General features: G+C 52.3%; 1 protein-coding gene across 10 annotated transcripts in view; it reads left to right on the top strand.

Annotated features, from left to right (window-relative positions):
* ACTN1 (actinin alpha 1) overlaps nt 1–14,453 on the top strand; it is a 97,541-nt gene that overhangs the window by 23,928 nt on the left and 59,160 nt on the right. Inside the window, exon 1 of one of the 10 annotated variants that reach the window (XM_081513511.1) lies at nt 10,136–10,193. The exons of the other annotated variants lie outside the window; for them this stretch is intronic. Coding sequence (XP_081369637.1) covers nt 10,149–10,193 — 45 coding nt within the window. The 5' untranslated portion in view covers nt 10,136–10,148. Of the gene's footprint in view, nt 1–10,135; nt 10,194–14,453 lie in introns of those variants that run through there. 10 annotated transcript variants of the gene reach the window in all.

The raw sequence follows: 14,453 nt of genomic DNA, 5'->3' as shown, positions 1-14,453 counted from the left end.
CAGGCTAGCTTAATGTGCCATCTGTAATATACAAGCTGTTTCTTGTTGAAGTACAGTTTCAAGTATACAACAAAGTGGCTTTAGTACTTTTATAGGTTATACGCAACCTATTTTTTTAAACTAATTGAGATGGAAAGTAATATTTAATGCGGCAAATTTTAAAAAATACAGCAAAATACAAAGAAGAAAATAAGGATCGCCTAGAATTCCCTCACCGGAGAGCATGGAGGTGTGTGGTTTGATGGGCTGCTGCGGTGAACCTATCGCCTCTTGTCAGGCAAGGGTTTGATCTGTGACAGTCCCCCCTTAATGGCCATCCTTAGGGGACCCCTACCTGGCGGAGGTGGGAGGTGCCTGGTTTTCCTCGGACCCAAAAGATCTTCTCAGGCATTGGCCCATCTGGCTGTAGACTTACATTTCTAAGGTTCTCAAGGCCTTGCTAACATTTTTATGTAGTGCTAGATGCATAAGAAGGTGACTGGGAAACTCTCAGGATTTAAACATTTGGGAGGAACATGAGAAATATTATCACCTATTGGCAACTTAGCAGTAGCTGTCCCTTGCCAGGCGAGACCTAAGGGCCAAGGGTATGGCTGCTGAGTGCCGGTGGGACAAGCGATCAAGAAGTGGAATCTGTGTCTGTGAGGATTCCGCCCCGTCCTGGTTCCTGACCACATTCCCCAAGTTCCTGTCTGTGAGGCTCGTCAGAAGAGCCAGGGTGTTTTGTGAAATTGAAGGGAAGTAGGATGAGTCGTAAATGAGAACCTATGCCTGCCATCTCCGTGCGGGTTCTCACTTCCCCGTTCGCTTCTCTGAACCGTGTATCCTGTGGTCCAGGTGACCCTCTCCTCTACAGCTCGTCTTTAGGAGGGGGCCTCCCGGCAGCAGGAGAGACCGCTTCCTGATCTGGACTGGCCCTTGTTGACCTCTTGGCCGGGGCGCTGGTGCTGGGCTGAGGGTGGCCGACGTCCCCAACCCACAATGAGACATCTGTGACCTGAGCAGTTACGCGTCTGCTCTGAATACTGGGGTAGGAGGAAGAAGAAAGCCTGTCCGTGGAATGACAACCTCAAATAGGGATGGAGGCCTCCAATCTCCAACTCCAAGAACTGACTAACACTTTCTTATGCGAAGTGTCGCTTCAATGGTGTCTGACTCTGTTCAGTTTCTTAGGTGGCATCAGATGCCAAAATGGGTGACTATACTGGGAGCACTTGGTACTGTGCCCACAGTAGGACTCACCTGGATGGTTGTGTTCTTTTTGGTATGGAGGAGGTGGTGCACAGAAGCTTCCTTTTTCCTGCAACTTTGGCCATGCCTTTGAGTTGGGTGGGACTTGGGCAGGACTGTAGCTGCTCCTCTTACGGGAAGAAGAGGTGATGCTGAAATGATAGCTTCTTAGAGCTACCCAGCTGTGGAATTGTCAGGCCCTTGAGGACGTGCACTTAGAGGAGGCTTCATGTTCCTAGTGCTGCTTGTCCTATGGGCAGCTCATCTGACACAGTTGGGGAGAGTTTTCCAATGTCTGGGGGCTGTGGATGATCAGAACTTTGGAACCATGGGATCCACCACAGAGAATCTTGGTGTTGGGACATTTCCTTGGGGGGGCCCTGAAGGGGGAACGCCGCCAGAATGTCTCAGCTGCTGTTCTATTTGTTTGGGTAAAGAGCTCCTTGCTGGGTAAGGCTCTAGCTTGTGGCCACGTGGAGAGGCTGGGATTGATTTATTCTGTCTGGTTGGTTAGATACTCTACCCTCTGCTTCTCCCCACCCAGAAAACCACAGTGAACTGTCAAGGCTGGTCCAGTTACAATTCATGGTAATTGGGAGGGGGAGAGGGACTCCTGAGGACAGTATGGCTTGTGCTTTGCTCTGTGAAGAGAGAAGATCTATGCTGTGAGGAGTGGAGGCAGGTAGCAATTAAGAGCCTCCTACTTACACCTTAATTAAGTGATCATCTACTACTCTAGGTGGCCATGACTTCCCTGTAGAATTCTGGTTCCTTGAGGCATGTCCACCTTCTGCCACCCAAGGGGAGAGTTTCACACCAAGGCCCTATTCCCTAAAGGGTGGTCTGTGGACCACCTAGCATTCATGTAAAAATTGTAGCTTCCTGGGCCTTGCCTAGACCTGTTGAACCAGATACTCTGGGCTCAGAGCCACAGAATCAGCATTTCTAACAAGCTCCTGCCTTAAGTTTTAGACAACGCTAGAGACCTCTGTGAAGGATGACCTGGGAATGTTGTTGCTTCAGGCTGAACGATAGGTGTTCAGCTAAACAAGCTCAACTCTTTCACCTCCCCTGGGACATCTTGGTGATGCTTTGTCTCCTCATAGACTGCAAATTCACTAGCTGCCCCCTCCTCCCCAAATGTGAGTCAGGCATCTCTTCTGGACCCCAAGCCCAGAGGGGAAGTATTTATAGAGGAAAGGAAAGAAAATCTCCTCTTGTTTTCTCTTGTGATGGGTTTTGGCTTTGGAGCAGGTGGGCCGGTGGGCTATTTGCAAGGCTGCGTGAAAGCACTGTTGCGGTGATCATGGTGGGTGGAAGCCACTTTTCTCATCCTGGGCTTGCAGAGGGGGTGTCTGTACCAGACAGGCTGCCCACCCTGTCCTGGCCACTAAGCACAAACATCTGTGTCCTGCAGTGACCTGCCAGCCCTGTTGTTTGGTTTCCTGTGGAGGGAGGGCTTTTCAGTGTTGTGTATCCTGCTTTGCCCGCCTCCCCTCCCTGTCCACCTTAGTGACCTCTGGTCTTCTACTCTCAGTTGAGCCAAATTCTGACTGTAGGCTGTTGTCTGGGTTCTAGCTTTTCCTCCAGACAGCATGACAGGAGGGGTTTGGGTTGGCCCTAGACTGTGTAAACGCCTCCTCATTGTTATGGCCCTGGATCATTTCAGCCTGGGGGTCTGCCAGCAGCAGTGTGTTTGCTGGCCCAGACTCAAACTGTCCCCTCGAGATAGGGGCCCAGGCAGCAGGAAGCTCGAAGGCCTGTAGGACTCAGCTTAACAGGCAATTCCCTAATGACTCCACACCCTTAGGGGTCATCTTGGAGGCTCTAGGTCAAGAAACCCTCCAGCAGCCTTCTGCCTAGCAAAGTTTTGTATGGGAGATGTGGCGCTGTGGGGGTCACAGTGTAGAAGGGGATCAGGGGCCTCAGAAATGGGGGGCATCCTGGTAGGGAAAGCTTTAGGGGAGCCACAAGGTCTACTGATGTCAGAGTGGACTGGGATTACAAGAAGGACAGGTATAGAGGAGGTGGGACTTAGAGGTAAGATTTAAGAAAAAGGATGTCCAGAGCATTGAACCTGGAGGCCCAGAGAAGATGAACTCTTCCAGTCAGAACAACTTAACTTTAAAAAGGTAAGAAGAGAATCCGATCAGGGCAAGCTTCTAGTCGAATGCGTGCTTGTGGTCTTTTCTGAAGGCCTTGAAGATTGGTGCAGCCTGTGGGTTAGTATCTGGGGCTTGTTTATGTAGCAGAACTATGGAAATGTTCTTACCCTTGGGCTGGGTAATTCCACCCCCAGGACTGTGTCCTGGGGAAGGTGTCCAACTAAAACAAAGAAAGGCTTCAGAATATTCTGTGCTGTCCATAGGAGCAGAAGGGAAGGCTCCTGTGTCTCACTCACGTCAGGGGAGGAATTTAACAAACCGTCCTGACACATGATCGTGGTGGAACATTTTTTCAGCCTTTAAGTGACATTTAGGATGATCACACAGGAATAAAATGTTCAACAGAATGTTGAAAGCAGAACTTTATCTAGTATGTACGTTGTAATCGGTTGCAACTGTAAAAATCTGTGTAAACAGGAAGATAGCATGCAAAAATGAAAATGACTATGTTGAAGTTGTAGGATTAAATACTTAAAAAAAATAGTACTCCATTTTTTTTTTGCAAGTCAGAGAATTGCTGTCTGCAGCAACATCCCTCTCCAAATGTTTTTCTGCCATCATCTGCCCTTTTTCTTGGGGAATGGCAGCTCAGTGAGATTTAACTGTTCTGAGCACTTTGCTGCGTGCTGTGCACTGCTGGGTCCCATGAAGCACGCAGAGTGGGTAAGACACGGCCCCCTGAGCTTGAGAACAGGGTATGTGTCTGCTTGCTGGGGAGACTAGATGTGCTAAGCAAGCTGATTAGTGCTGGTTGCTGGGCCATGGCCCTAGTATGGCCAGGGGCCATGGGGAGGGGAGGAGGAAGGTAGATGGATGGTCTGGGCTTTCAGGCAGAATTGGAAAGATATATAGGACCAGAGGACAAGATGGTCGGATGGCATCCCTGATTCAATGAACGTGAACTTGCAAACTCCGGGAGATGGTGAAGGACAGGGAAGCCTGGTGTGCTGCAGTCCACAGGGTTGCAAAGAGTCGGACACAACTGAGAAACAACAAATAGGACCAGGAGAACTTTCAGGACCGAGGAGTCACCTGCCTGGCAGCTGGGAAGCCCGCAAAGCCCAGCAAGAGACCAGTTCTCCTGAGATGGGTTTTATCCGAGTCATCACTGCTTTGAATGAGATCAGTTAAATAAATGCCTGTGATTCACTCCATTTTCTCGAGACTGGAAACTGAAGTCCAGGAAGTGAACTCTTCCAGGAATCTCCAGTGTGCGGCGCCCCCCCCCTCCCGCCCCCCAGGACCAGGCTGCTGCTCAGGCCTGCTCCCTATGGGTTGGCTGTGCTCCTCTGCCAGCCCCACCCTTGGCCTCCCAGGGGGCAAATCCCTTCACAATCCACGCCTGTGAGGCTGCACTTTTGTCCCTGTTGGGCTGGTGGAAGGGGGCGAGGGTGTCAGTGTTCCTTCCCCAGTGATCTCTCCTTTTAATTCTGTCCCTGGCCTGCAGGGCTGCTGGGCACTCCTGGGAGGCCGCCCATCCACACTTTCCATTTGAGGACCTTGACATTTTGTTTAAGAGGGGATGTGATTGAGAGTGTGTGAGGGTGAGAACCGGAGGTGCTGGCTCTTTAAGGCTTGGCCTTCAAGTGAATTTTGGCAGAGGGGACACTGAAGGTTTAATTTTAGGGCCGAGAGGGGGTGGGGGAAAGTCCCTGCTGCATCTGGTTTGTGTTAAGTCCTTCCCTTCAGAAAAGGGCTGTGTTTATGGTTCAAATCCGACAGAGATGGGGCAAGTGGGGCTCCACTTCCCCGTGCTAGACAGTGGGGCACAGAGCTTCCTTTTGGTCCTCTGACCCTATCCCAAGATAAAAGGTTCCAACTCCGAGACAACTTCGACATCCATTTTATCCCTGAGGTTGAAGCAGGCGTTTGCCTCCAGCAGCTGGGCTTTGCACGCCGAGCTGCAGAGCTCCCGGAGTTGGCCGGCTGTCAGCTCGGCTTGTCTGGATCTGAGGATCCCGCGTGGGTCAGCCATGCTGCTGGTTCCCGTAGGCATCCCGGCTGTGATCCCGGGTTTGAGGGCTTGTGTCCAGGAGGCGCAGGCTGTCAGAGCTGGAAGGTCCTGCACAGACCAGATCCAAGATCGGATCTGGTCTCATTCTTGACAGATGAGGAAACTGAGGCCCAGAGGGCCGAAGAAGCTTGTCCAAGGTCACACAGTGAATCAGCGGCGGACTCAGGATTTGAACCAGACTTTCCTGACTCTCAGGTTTGGTTTGGTACTCTTTTCAGGGTGCCATTGGGCCTCCCCTTCTGCCTGCTGTTTGTGTCACTCTTCCAGGTTCTGCTTCCTCAAAGGGCTGGCCTTGGGGATAGGGGTTGTGATGGCAGGTCTTGAAACTTGGTGGCAACATTCACGAGGCTGTGAGCACCTCCAAGGCTGACTGACTCACTGCCATTTTCCAGCACTGCCTCGGTCCCTGGCACAGGGTAAGAGCTCAGAAAAAATAAAATGAATAGATGAGTGGGTGGCTTGGCCTGAGGGTGGAGGTGCTGGTGTTCCAGTTAGAAGCATTGTGTTTCCGTCTGAGCATCTGCTCTGAAGCTGCCCTGTTCCAAGGCTGGGTCTTGTCTTCCCCAGCCCTTTCTTGGTTCTGGCCTATCACCCAGCTTCCAGGGAAGTCTAGGGTTTCAGAGCTAAAAGGAGGCTTCGATAGCAAAGGGTCCATCCCCTTCGAGTTACAGATAAAAGGAAACTGAGGCAAGGCCAGTTGTCTGGGGTCTGCAGGTCCCGGATGGATCAGCAGTGACTAGTCTGTGGGAACACAGGACTGAAGGCAGGGCCTGGTGTGTTCATGGAGGGAGCTGGGGGTTCTCTGTGCCTCCCTCATCCCGTGTCTTCCTCAGTTGGGCAGATGAGCCATTTCCTCTGCTTCCCTCTTCAGTCTAGCTTCTTCCCCGCTGTGGAGGAGGATGGCAGGGTGGTTTCACCAGTGCCATCTGGGGAGAGACTGGGGCATGCAGGGATGGGCCAAGTCATTCCCTTGTGCCGTCCTAGAAGGAAAGAAAGGGTGCTCAGGCTCATTTCCTCCCGGGGAAACCATAACAGGAGTCATCCTGGAGTCAGAGCCCCGGGAGGGGCCCTCTAACCCCTCCATCACCTCTGGCTTGGGGGGGTACTTCCCTCCTGCTGGTTTCATGGGGGCAGAGGAGGGCCAGGGGACACATGCAATACAGCTGACCAGCACCCAAAGCCTGCCTTACTGCTTCTGGAGGGGTATTTCTCATGGTCCACTGCTGGCCAGGCTGGTGGTGGTAGCCAGAGGAAGAGTCAGGTGACATCTTTGTGCCATTCTGAGAACCGGGAGTTCTTAAATCCCTTCGTGGGTTGCAATTTGAAATCTGTTTGCCTTATAAGTCTAAATGTCTTTTTTGGTTTTATTATGAAAGTATGACATGCTCATGGTAAAAACAAAACAAAACCATAAACAATTCCCCACAGGTAACACGGTTATTTTTCTATTCCACACACAATATTTCATATTTAATTTATATATATATATGTATTTACTTAATTGTGGTAAATATACATAACTTAAATTTACCATTTTGACCTTGTTTAAAGTGGGCATTTCAGTGGCAACAGGTATATTCACATTGTTGTGCTGCCATCACCACCATCTCATAAACCTGAAACTCTGCACCCATGGAACAGCAGCTCCCCTTTACTCCTCCCCCAGGCCCTAGCCACCACCATTCTTTCTTCTCTGTGAACTTGAGTGCTTTAGGAACCTCATTAAAGTGGAATCCAGCAGCATTTGTCCTTTCATGTCTGGCTTATTTCACTCCGCATAGTGTCCTTAATGTTCATCCCTGCTGTGGTGTATCAGCATTTCCTTCCTCTTTAAGGCTGACAAATATTCCATTGCATGTGCATGCCACATTTTGTTTACCTGTGCATTTGTTGATGGGTCGCTTCCACCTTTTGACTATTGTGAATAATGCTGCTAGGAGCGTGGGTGTGCAAATACCTACTCAAGTCCTTGCTTTCAGTTCTTTTCTGTCTATACCCAGAAATGGGATTGAAATATTTTATGTATTGACTATTTACGGTTTGCAACTCTCAGGCACTTTGAGCCCCCATGGCAGGGGTGTTAGGTCAGCACAGTGCCCTGGGCCCTCTCCCACGTCCCCTTGCTCTTTTCCCAGGGCAGGGTCCCTGGCTGGCTGGGCCTGCCGTGGTAGCTGTCAGCCGAGGTGGGTGGGCTGGCCAGTTGGGTCTCCTTGGGGTTCCGAGTCCAAGGCTGGCCGCAGCACAGCTCTGGGGAGACCTGGAGCTGCAGAGCTAGTGCCAAGCTCCAGATCTCCTGATGGAGGAGGGCCTTTGGCGGCCAGATCCCCATCCGTCTTCTGTGTAAATCTGGTGAAGCCGGGTGCAGTCTGCTGGGCACCCTGGGGTGGAACAGGGACCCCAGAGCCAACTGGCTCCATTTTCCCCACTGGCTTCCCTCCCCCCCCACCCAGTTCTTCCTGCCCCAAGCTGTTTCTCTCTTAGAAGGTTACTGTGTGATCCCTTGTCTTCCAGGGAGTTCCAGAGACTAATGGCACACTTCCTAAATTCCTGTGGAAAAAAGGTCTATTTCTTGCTAACAGAGCGAGCTCTCCCCTCTGGCTTCCTGCTCTACTCGAGGTCCACCACTGTCTTGAGTCGGGCCCCCAAACAAGCTCACCCTGCAGAGCAAACTGGTTTCTGCCTGCTGTCTGGAGTGGACCTCCAGCACGTGCCGTGTACCGGCCCCTGGCCAGGATCGGTGTTATGATTTCCCGATGCTCAGTCCGTATGTCACTGGCGGGGTGTGTAGTTACCTGTCGGCTTGGCCGTGGGAGCTCCCTGGGAGCTGGGCTCTCTCTCTTGTTGTGGCAGTCACTGGTTTAGGACCCTGTACTTAGAGATGCTCAGTGAGAGAAAAGAGAAAGTAAAAAGAGTTTGGGATCTGGTTGGGAAACGCCTGGTTTGGGGTTTGGGGCCTGCTTTTTGCCAGCTGGGTTAATTAATCTTCCAGAGCCTCAGTTTTTCTGTCTCTAAAACAGGAATCAAAATCTCCCTCTTAAAACTTGTTGTGAAGAATGAATGTGATGATCAGGACAGAGTGCTTAGTGAGTGTCACTAAATGGCAGCTATGTCATTATTGTGCCCTCTAAGTGGGAGAAAAGTCACCCGCTGCCAGGTCTGGATGAGGAGTCTGGGGGAAGGCGAGGTTTTAGGATGGCCATAGTGTTTTCCCTCTGCTTCTCAGTTTTCTCGTCCCTGGAGGGGCTGGGAGAGGAGCAAGAAGCTGTGTGATGCCGTCTGACTGGCTGGCTGGGTGGCGGCGGCAGTATCCTCTGCAGGAGGAAATTACTTCCTCTCCAGGGAGTCCGGAGTTGTGTGAAACTCTCTATGCTGCTTGCCTAGCGGTGATTGTGTGTTGGGGGGAAGGAGGAGTCCAGTGTACCTTGGGCTTCATTCCCAATGCAATATGTCTTCTGATCTTGGCACCCTATCCTTTTAGACCTTCTGGGAGCCCTTCTCTCCAGCACCAGGAGGTCTGGCTCAGAACTGCCCCTGCCCTGGGCTGACTGCCCCCTGCCCTGACTGTTTCTTATGTGGGTCCTACCTACCTTTGTGGACTTCCGAGGTGGCGCTAGTGGTAAAGAACCCGCCTGCCAATGCAGGTGTGATGTAAGAGATGCAGGTTGGGTCCCTGGGTCAGGAAGATCCCCTGGAGAAGGGCATGGCAATCTACTCCAGTATTCTTACCTGGAGAATCCCCTGGACACAGGAGCCTGGCAGACTCTGTTGCATGGGGCCGCAAAGAGTCAGACATGACTGAAGCGACCTACCTTTGTAGATTGCAGGCTCCAGGATCCTGTCTCCCTCACATGTGGGCATAAGAGGCAGCAGCCTCTGTCTCCATGCAGTAGTGTGTGCCTTTCTCCTGCAGGATAGGATTCTTGGGACCACCTGTGCACAGGTCATGTCCAGGCTCTGGGGAGGGAACAGGAGAGCGAGTCCAGCTTGGGGCTGCTGGCTCCTTTCTGCCCCTCCCTGTATGAGAGTCTATCCTGCAGAGGTTTCCAGGTACTGAGAACAGCCTTTGGAGCTGCCAGTTCTGGGCTGAGTCTTCCAACAGGTCCTCCTTCTGAGTCTCAGTTTCCTCATCTGTAGAAAGAAGGCGATCTCTCTTGCAGGATCACTGCCGGGACTAAACGAGATGATGGCGTCCTGTACCTAGTGGCCTCCCTAAGCAGGGGTTGTTGTTTTGTAAGTCTGCCGGGAGCCAAGGAGCACTTTCACAAACTCTTCTTTCCCTTCTCTGCCCAGAAGGCAAGGTGATAAAGACTTCCGGTATGTTTTCAGAGCCCAGAGTTGCCCCAACACGTCTGATTCTAGGATTTACCTGTAGTACTTGTTACTTGTTAAAATACCGATTCTTACCCCAGAATTCCTGAACCAGAATGGCAGTTGTCGGGGTGGGGTCTGTATTTTCATCATATTGTATGATTCGGCCAACTTGGAAAACCTTTTCACCTCCCTCAGATTGCTTTCCCAGTGGCTGTATCACTTGTTCTTCACAAGAGCTCTCTGGGGCAGGTCTGAGGCAGTATGGCCCCCGTAAGGTGCGGGGGCTTTCCAGGTGAGACGGTGGAGTGGAAGGGTCAGAGGTGGTGGTGGTCTGAACAGACGGCTGGTTCCCTGGTGGTGGAACCAGAATTAGAACTCAGATCTCCCGGTGCTGAGTGTCCATTGTTCCGCAAACATTCTAGTAAAGCATGGAAAAGGTGGAGGATGGAGAAAAATGGGGTGACTGGACGGAGGTGAGTAACAAGGCTGCAGTGATGGCAGGGGGAGGCCCGTGATGCCCTTCTGACCCCCTTGAGGGAGGCCTGCAGAGAGCAGCACAGGGAACAGGTGGTAGGCACGCTAGAACACTTCCCCAGGTGTGCCTTCTGAAAACCAGAGCCCAGATGAGCTTGACGAGCAAGGGCTTTGTCCCAGGGCCGCTGGGAGTCAGCAGGTGTGAGGAGTTTAGGGGTGGCTGGGGCCAGGTGGGCAGGGCCCACGTCAGACACACGCGCGCACACATACACCCTAGATCAAGTTGTTGTTGTTTAGTTGCTCATTCGTGTCTGACTCTTGCGACCCCATGGACTTTAGCCCACCAGGCTCCCCTGTCCATGGCATTTCCCAGGCCAGAATACTGGAGTGGGTTGCCATTTCCTTCTCCAGGAGTTCTTCTGGGCCCAGGGATCAAACCTGTGTTTCCTGCGTTGTAGTCAGATTCTTTACAGCTGAGCCACCAGGGAGGTCCTTGGACTTAGGGGCCCATTTTAGCCTCATATCTTTCATAAATTTTTCTATATGCACTGAAGCTCAGTTTGCAAATATATATTTATTTATATGAGTCTTCGATTAACATTTGTCATCCTTCTTAGACCAAAATCTCCTTGATTTAGGGGCTGTGTCTTTACTTGGCCCAAAGTGGGACCTTCCCAGGGCCATTGGCAGAGTCCTGGGCAGGTAGGTCTAGTTCTCTCTCCCTTCCCCCTTTTTATGATTAGGTCTGGAAAGCCTTCTAGAAGCACAGGCAGGGCTGGCTCCCCTGCTTAGATGGAGAAGTCACAGTGTGTGGGAAAGAGGAATGGACTTGGCCAAAGTCAGCTGGCCATGCCAGGTGCAGGGGCCCATGGCCTCCCTTTTTCTTTATTCCCAAGGTTGGCCTGGTGTCCATTAAAGGGAAACTGGTTCAGGTCTTCTGTGTACCGTGTCCCCTTCCAGTTTCCCCCTGAGAGGCTCCTAATGATGATTTCAGGTTCGTTTTTCTCCTTGTGTTGGTGGAGAGGTTTGGGGACAGGGGGCAGCAGGAGGCATTGGAATTGCTCTTTTAAGGTGTTCCAGGGTGAGATGGGCCACCCTGAGTACACAGCAGGGTTACCTCTACCTGGACTGGGGGCTTCAGGAGCTGCCTCTGCCTGGACCCACCCCCAAGGGCAATCTGATTGGGCTGCAATCCGAGGTGGGCTGTGGGCAGTGAGAGAGGAGGAGCCGTGCCCGGGCTGGTGCATGTAACCTTCTGCTGGGCCTGCGGGAGGAGCAGGAGGGAGGAGGGCCATGCTGGGCAAGCCTGGGTTAGAAGCATGAGCTCTGCGCTCCTCCGACTGGCTGTTTGATGTGACCTTGTGAGCATCTCTGTCTTAGTTTTCTCCTCTGTAGAATGGGATGAATGACAGCACCAGCCTCATAGGGTGGCAGTATTGAGGGTTGACTGTCTCAATACTGACAGAGCACTTGGGGCGGTAGGCTGCGGAGGGCAGCCTGCTCTGAAGTCCTTCTGTGCTAACTTCAGGTTAGATTGTCAGGCTGCAGACGGTGGGCCTTCTTCTGTAACCGTGGTGAGTGCTGTGGGTGTCTGGCACCTTCTCCCATTCCTCCTTCCTCTGTTGGATTGGATCCAAAACCTCGGCGTGACCTCTGAACCCTCCTTCCTTCCCTCACTCTCTCCCTGAGTATCTCTCATACCCACCCACTTCTCCGTCTCTGCCACCACCACCCTGGTCTAAGCCACCTTTGCCTCTTGCCTGGACCTCTCTTGCCATGGTCCCCTGACTGGTCTCTCCTGCCATCCTGGTCCACCTCTGATCTGTTCTGCATGCTGTGATTAGGTGTCTCTTTCTAAGATGCAAGTGTGAAACTAGCACCTGATTCCTGCACACCCACCTTACCCTACCCTTCAACCCTCAGCTGAAATCAAATAAGACCTCTCCCTTGTTCTCAGGAGACCCCATCCAGTGTCCTGGGGAGCTCCATGCTCCTGCGGTCTGCTGACTCCTGGCTCCCTGCTCCTCTCTTCCTGCATCTGCCTCAGCGTCCATTGCCCAGTGGCCTCAGCAGCCTTCGTCCCTTCCCCCTGGGGCCTCTGATATTTTCGTTTCCCTGCTTGGGCAACACCACCTCCATGGCCCTCCCTGACCCCACACGTGCACTGGGTACCATGCATCTCAGTTTGCACCTGTTGTCCGGATGTGATTATTAACAGCCCTTCCCTTTGTTTTCAAGTGCCCTGGTTTTGCTGATAAACTTTATGGTCCCCCTCCACATTTATAGTCCCTTCATCTAATTAAAATTCCTCAGCTTTAAAAATTCACTTACTTCCTCAGAGCAGTAGTCGAAGACACACACACACACACACACCACACACACAGGCAGACACACAGACACACACTACCTGGATCAAGTTGTTGTTGTTTAGTTGCTCAATCATGTCTGACTCTTGCGACCCCATGGACTGTAGCCCACCAGGCTCCCCTGTCCATGGCATTTCCCAGGCCAGAATACTGGAGTGGGTTGCCATTTCTTCCTCCAGGAGATCTTCCCGACCCAGGGATCGAACCTGTGTCTCCTGCATTGCAGGCGGATTCTTTACTGCTGAGCCACCGGGGAACCCCTGGACTTAGGGGCTCATTTTAGCCTCATATCTTCCATAGCTTTTTCTCTATGCATTGAAGCTCAGTTTGCAAATATATATTCATTTATATGAGTCTTTGATTAACATTTGTCATCCTTCTTAGACCAGAGTCTCCTTGATTTAGGGACTGTGTCTTTACTTGGTCCATGGTGGGACCCCCAGTTCCTGATCATGCTCAGTAAGAATTTATTGAATGAGTGAGTAAGTGAAATGGATGGGTGAATGAATGAACCTGGCTCCAGCTGACTGGCAGAGGGAGCCTGGGGCCTGGATGGTTCAGGAGCATCTGCAAGGGCCTGCCTTGAGGGAGGCTGCTGACATTGGGCCAATCCAAGCCTAAACAAGCCGGTTGCCCACACCCTGGCATACACATCCCCTGACTTGGCTGCCCGTATAATTATTCATGGTCTCTCTCAATGGGCTTTGTGTTCAGGAAGCCAAAAGACACAAGAGTTCAAACCCTCTTCCCACCTCCCCAAAACTGAGACCTAGGAGAAAGAGCTGCCCGGCCCCTTCTGCATCTCTAGGGAGCCACAAGATCCAGGACCTTCTCTCATGGCTGGATGTGAGCACTGGCGTGATTCTCATCTGGTGTCCTGGGCTGCCCTCCCTGGGACGGGCTCAGGGACTGCCTGGGGACAGCCGTATATGTGCTCGTGTGATTCTCAGCAGACCTGAGACTGGTGCTGGCCAAGTCCTCATTGTTCTCCAGCCTGAGCGGAGAACCTGGAAGGGCCTCAGTCCCCCGCAGAATGGAAAAGGCTCTGGCACTGGCATCCTATGGAGCCCAGGTCAAATCTCAGCTCTGCCTCTCACTAGCTGTGTGACAGGGAAGGTTGTTGAAGGCCGCTGACCCTCGCTTTGCTCCCCTAGCGCAGGGTTGTTGAGTAGATTTGCTGAGATAGCGCGTGGCTCACTGAGTGGTGATAATAGTCCACATCTTAGGGCAACTCCAAGACCTTATTCCCTCTCTCCTCCCCTCCTCTAGGGGCTCCCAGAGGTCCACTTTGCCTCCATTGTCCTCTCCTTGAATTTGAGGGCTTACCACTGTCCTTTCCTCTGGAACAAGGTTTGGGGGAGGCTGCCTCTCTGATGCCCTGCACACTTTCTGAGCTGAAGTCTGGAGCTGGGAGACATAGTGGGCGTGGATCTCCCATCTCCCTGGAGGCTGTGCAAACACTTACCCACAGACAGAAGCCCCGTGTCCCGCCTCCTCCCAGCAGTTGGTTGGGTGGGCCTGGCCAGATCTGCCTACAGCTGCTCTTCTTCCCATCCTTCCAGAGATGTGGAAGTTTCCACAGACACGGTCCTGTTCCTCAGTCTCCCCTCCCTGTTCCCTATCCCCCTGCTGCCCTGTCCCTCGAACCGGGTTGGCCAGGCTGAGGTGTTGGCCGGCCACCTGGCCAGCAAGCCTGCTCTGCTGGGCTGCCCATGTGCTGGGTCACGGCTGGGTCTTAGTGGAGACTGGGAGGGTGGAGATGGCTTTGGGCTACGTCCACCTGGGCCTGGGTGGCGTTTTTCATGGCCTACAAGTTGCCTGTGTTTGTTTTTTTTTTTGCCTATGATTTCTTAATAAAGGGATTTGCAGGTTTCTGTGCCGCTTTATGGAGGG

Source organism: Giraffa tippelskirchi, chromosome 7, assembly GCF_054371585.1.
Source record: "Giraffa tippelskirchi isolate mGirTip1 chromosome 7, T2T-mGirTip1v1.2.pri, whole genome shotgun sequence".
Lineage (NCBI taxonomy): Eukaryota > Metazoa > Chordata > Mammalia > Artiodactyla > Giraffidae > Giraffa > Giraffa tippelskirchi.
The sequence above is the reverse complement of the archived record's forward strand: the minus strand, read 5'-3'. Positions and strand labels throughout refer to the sequence as shown.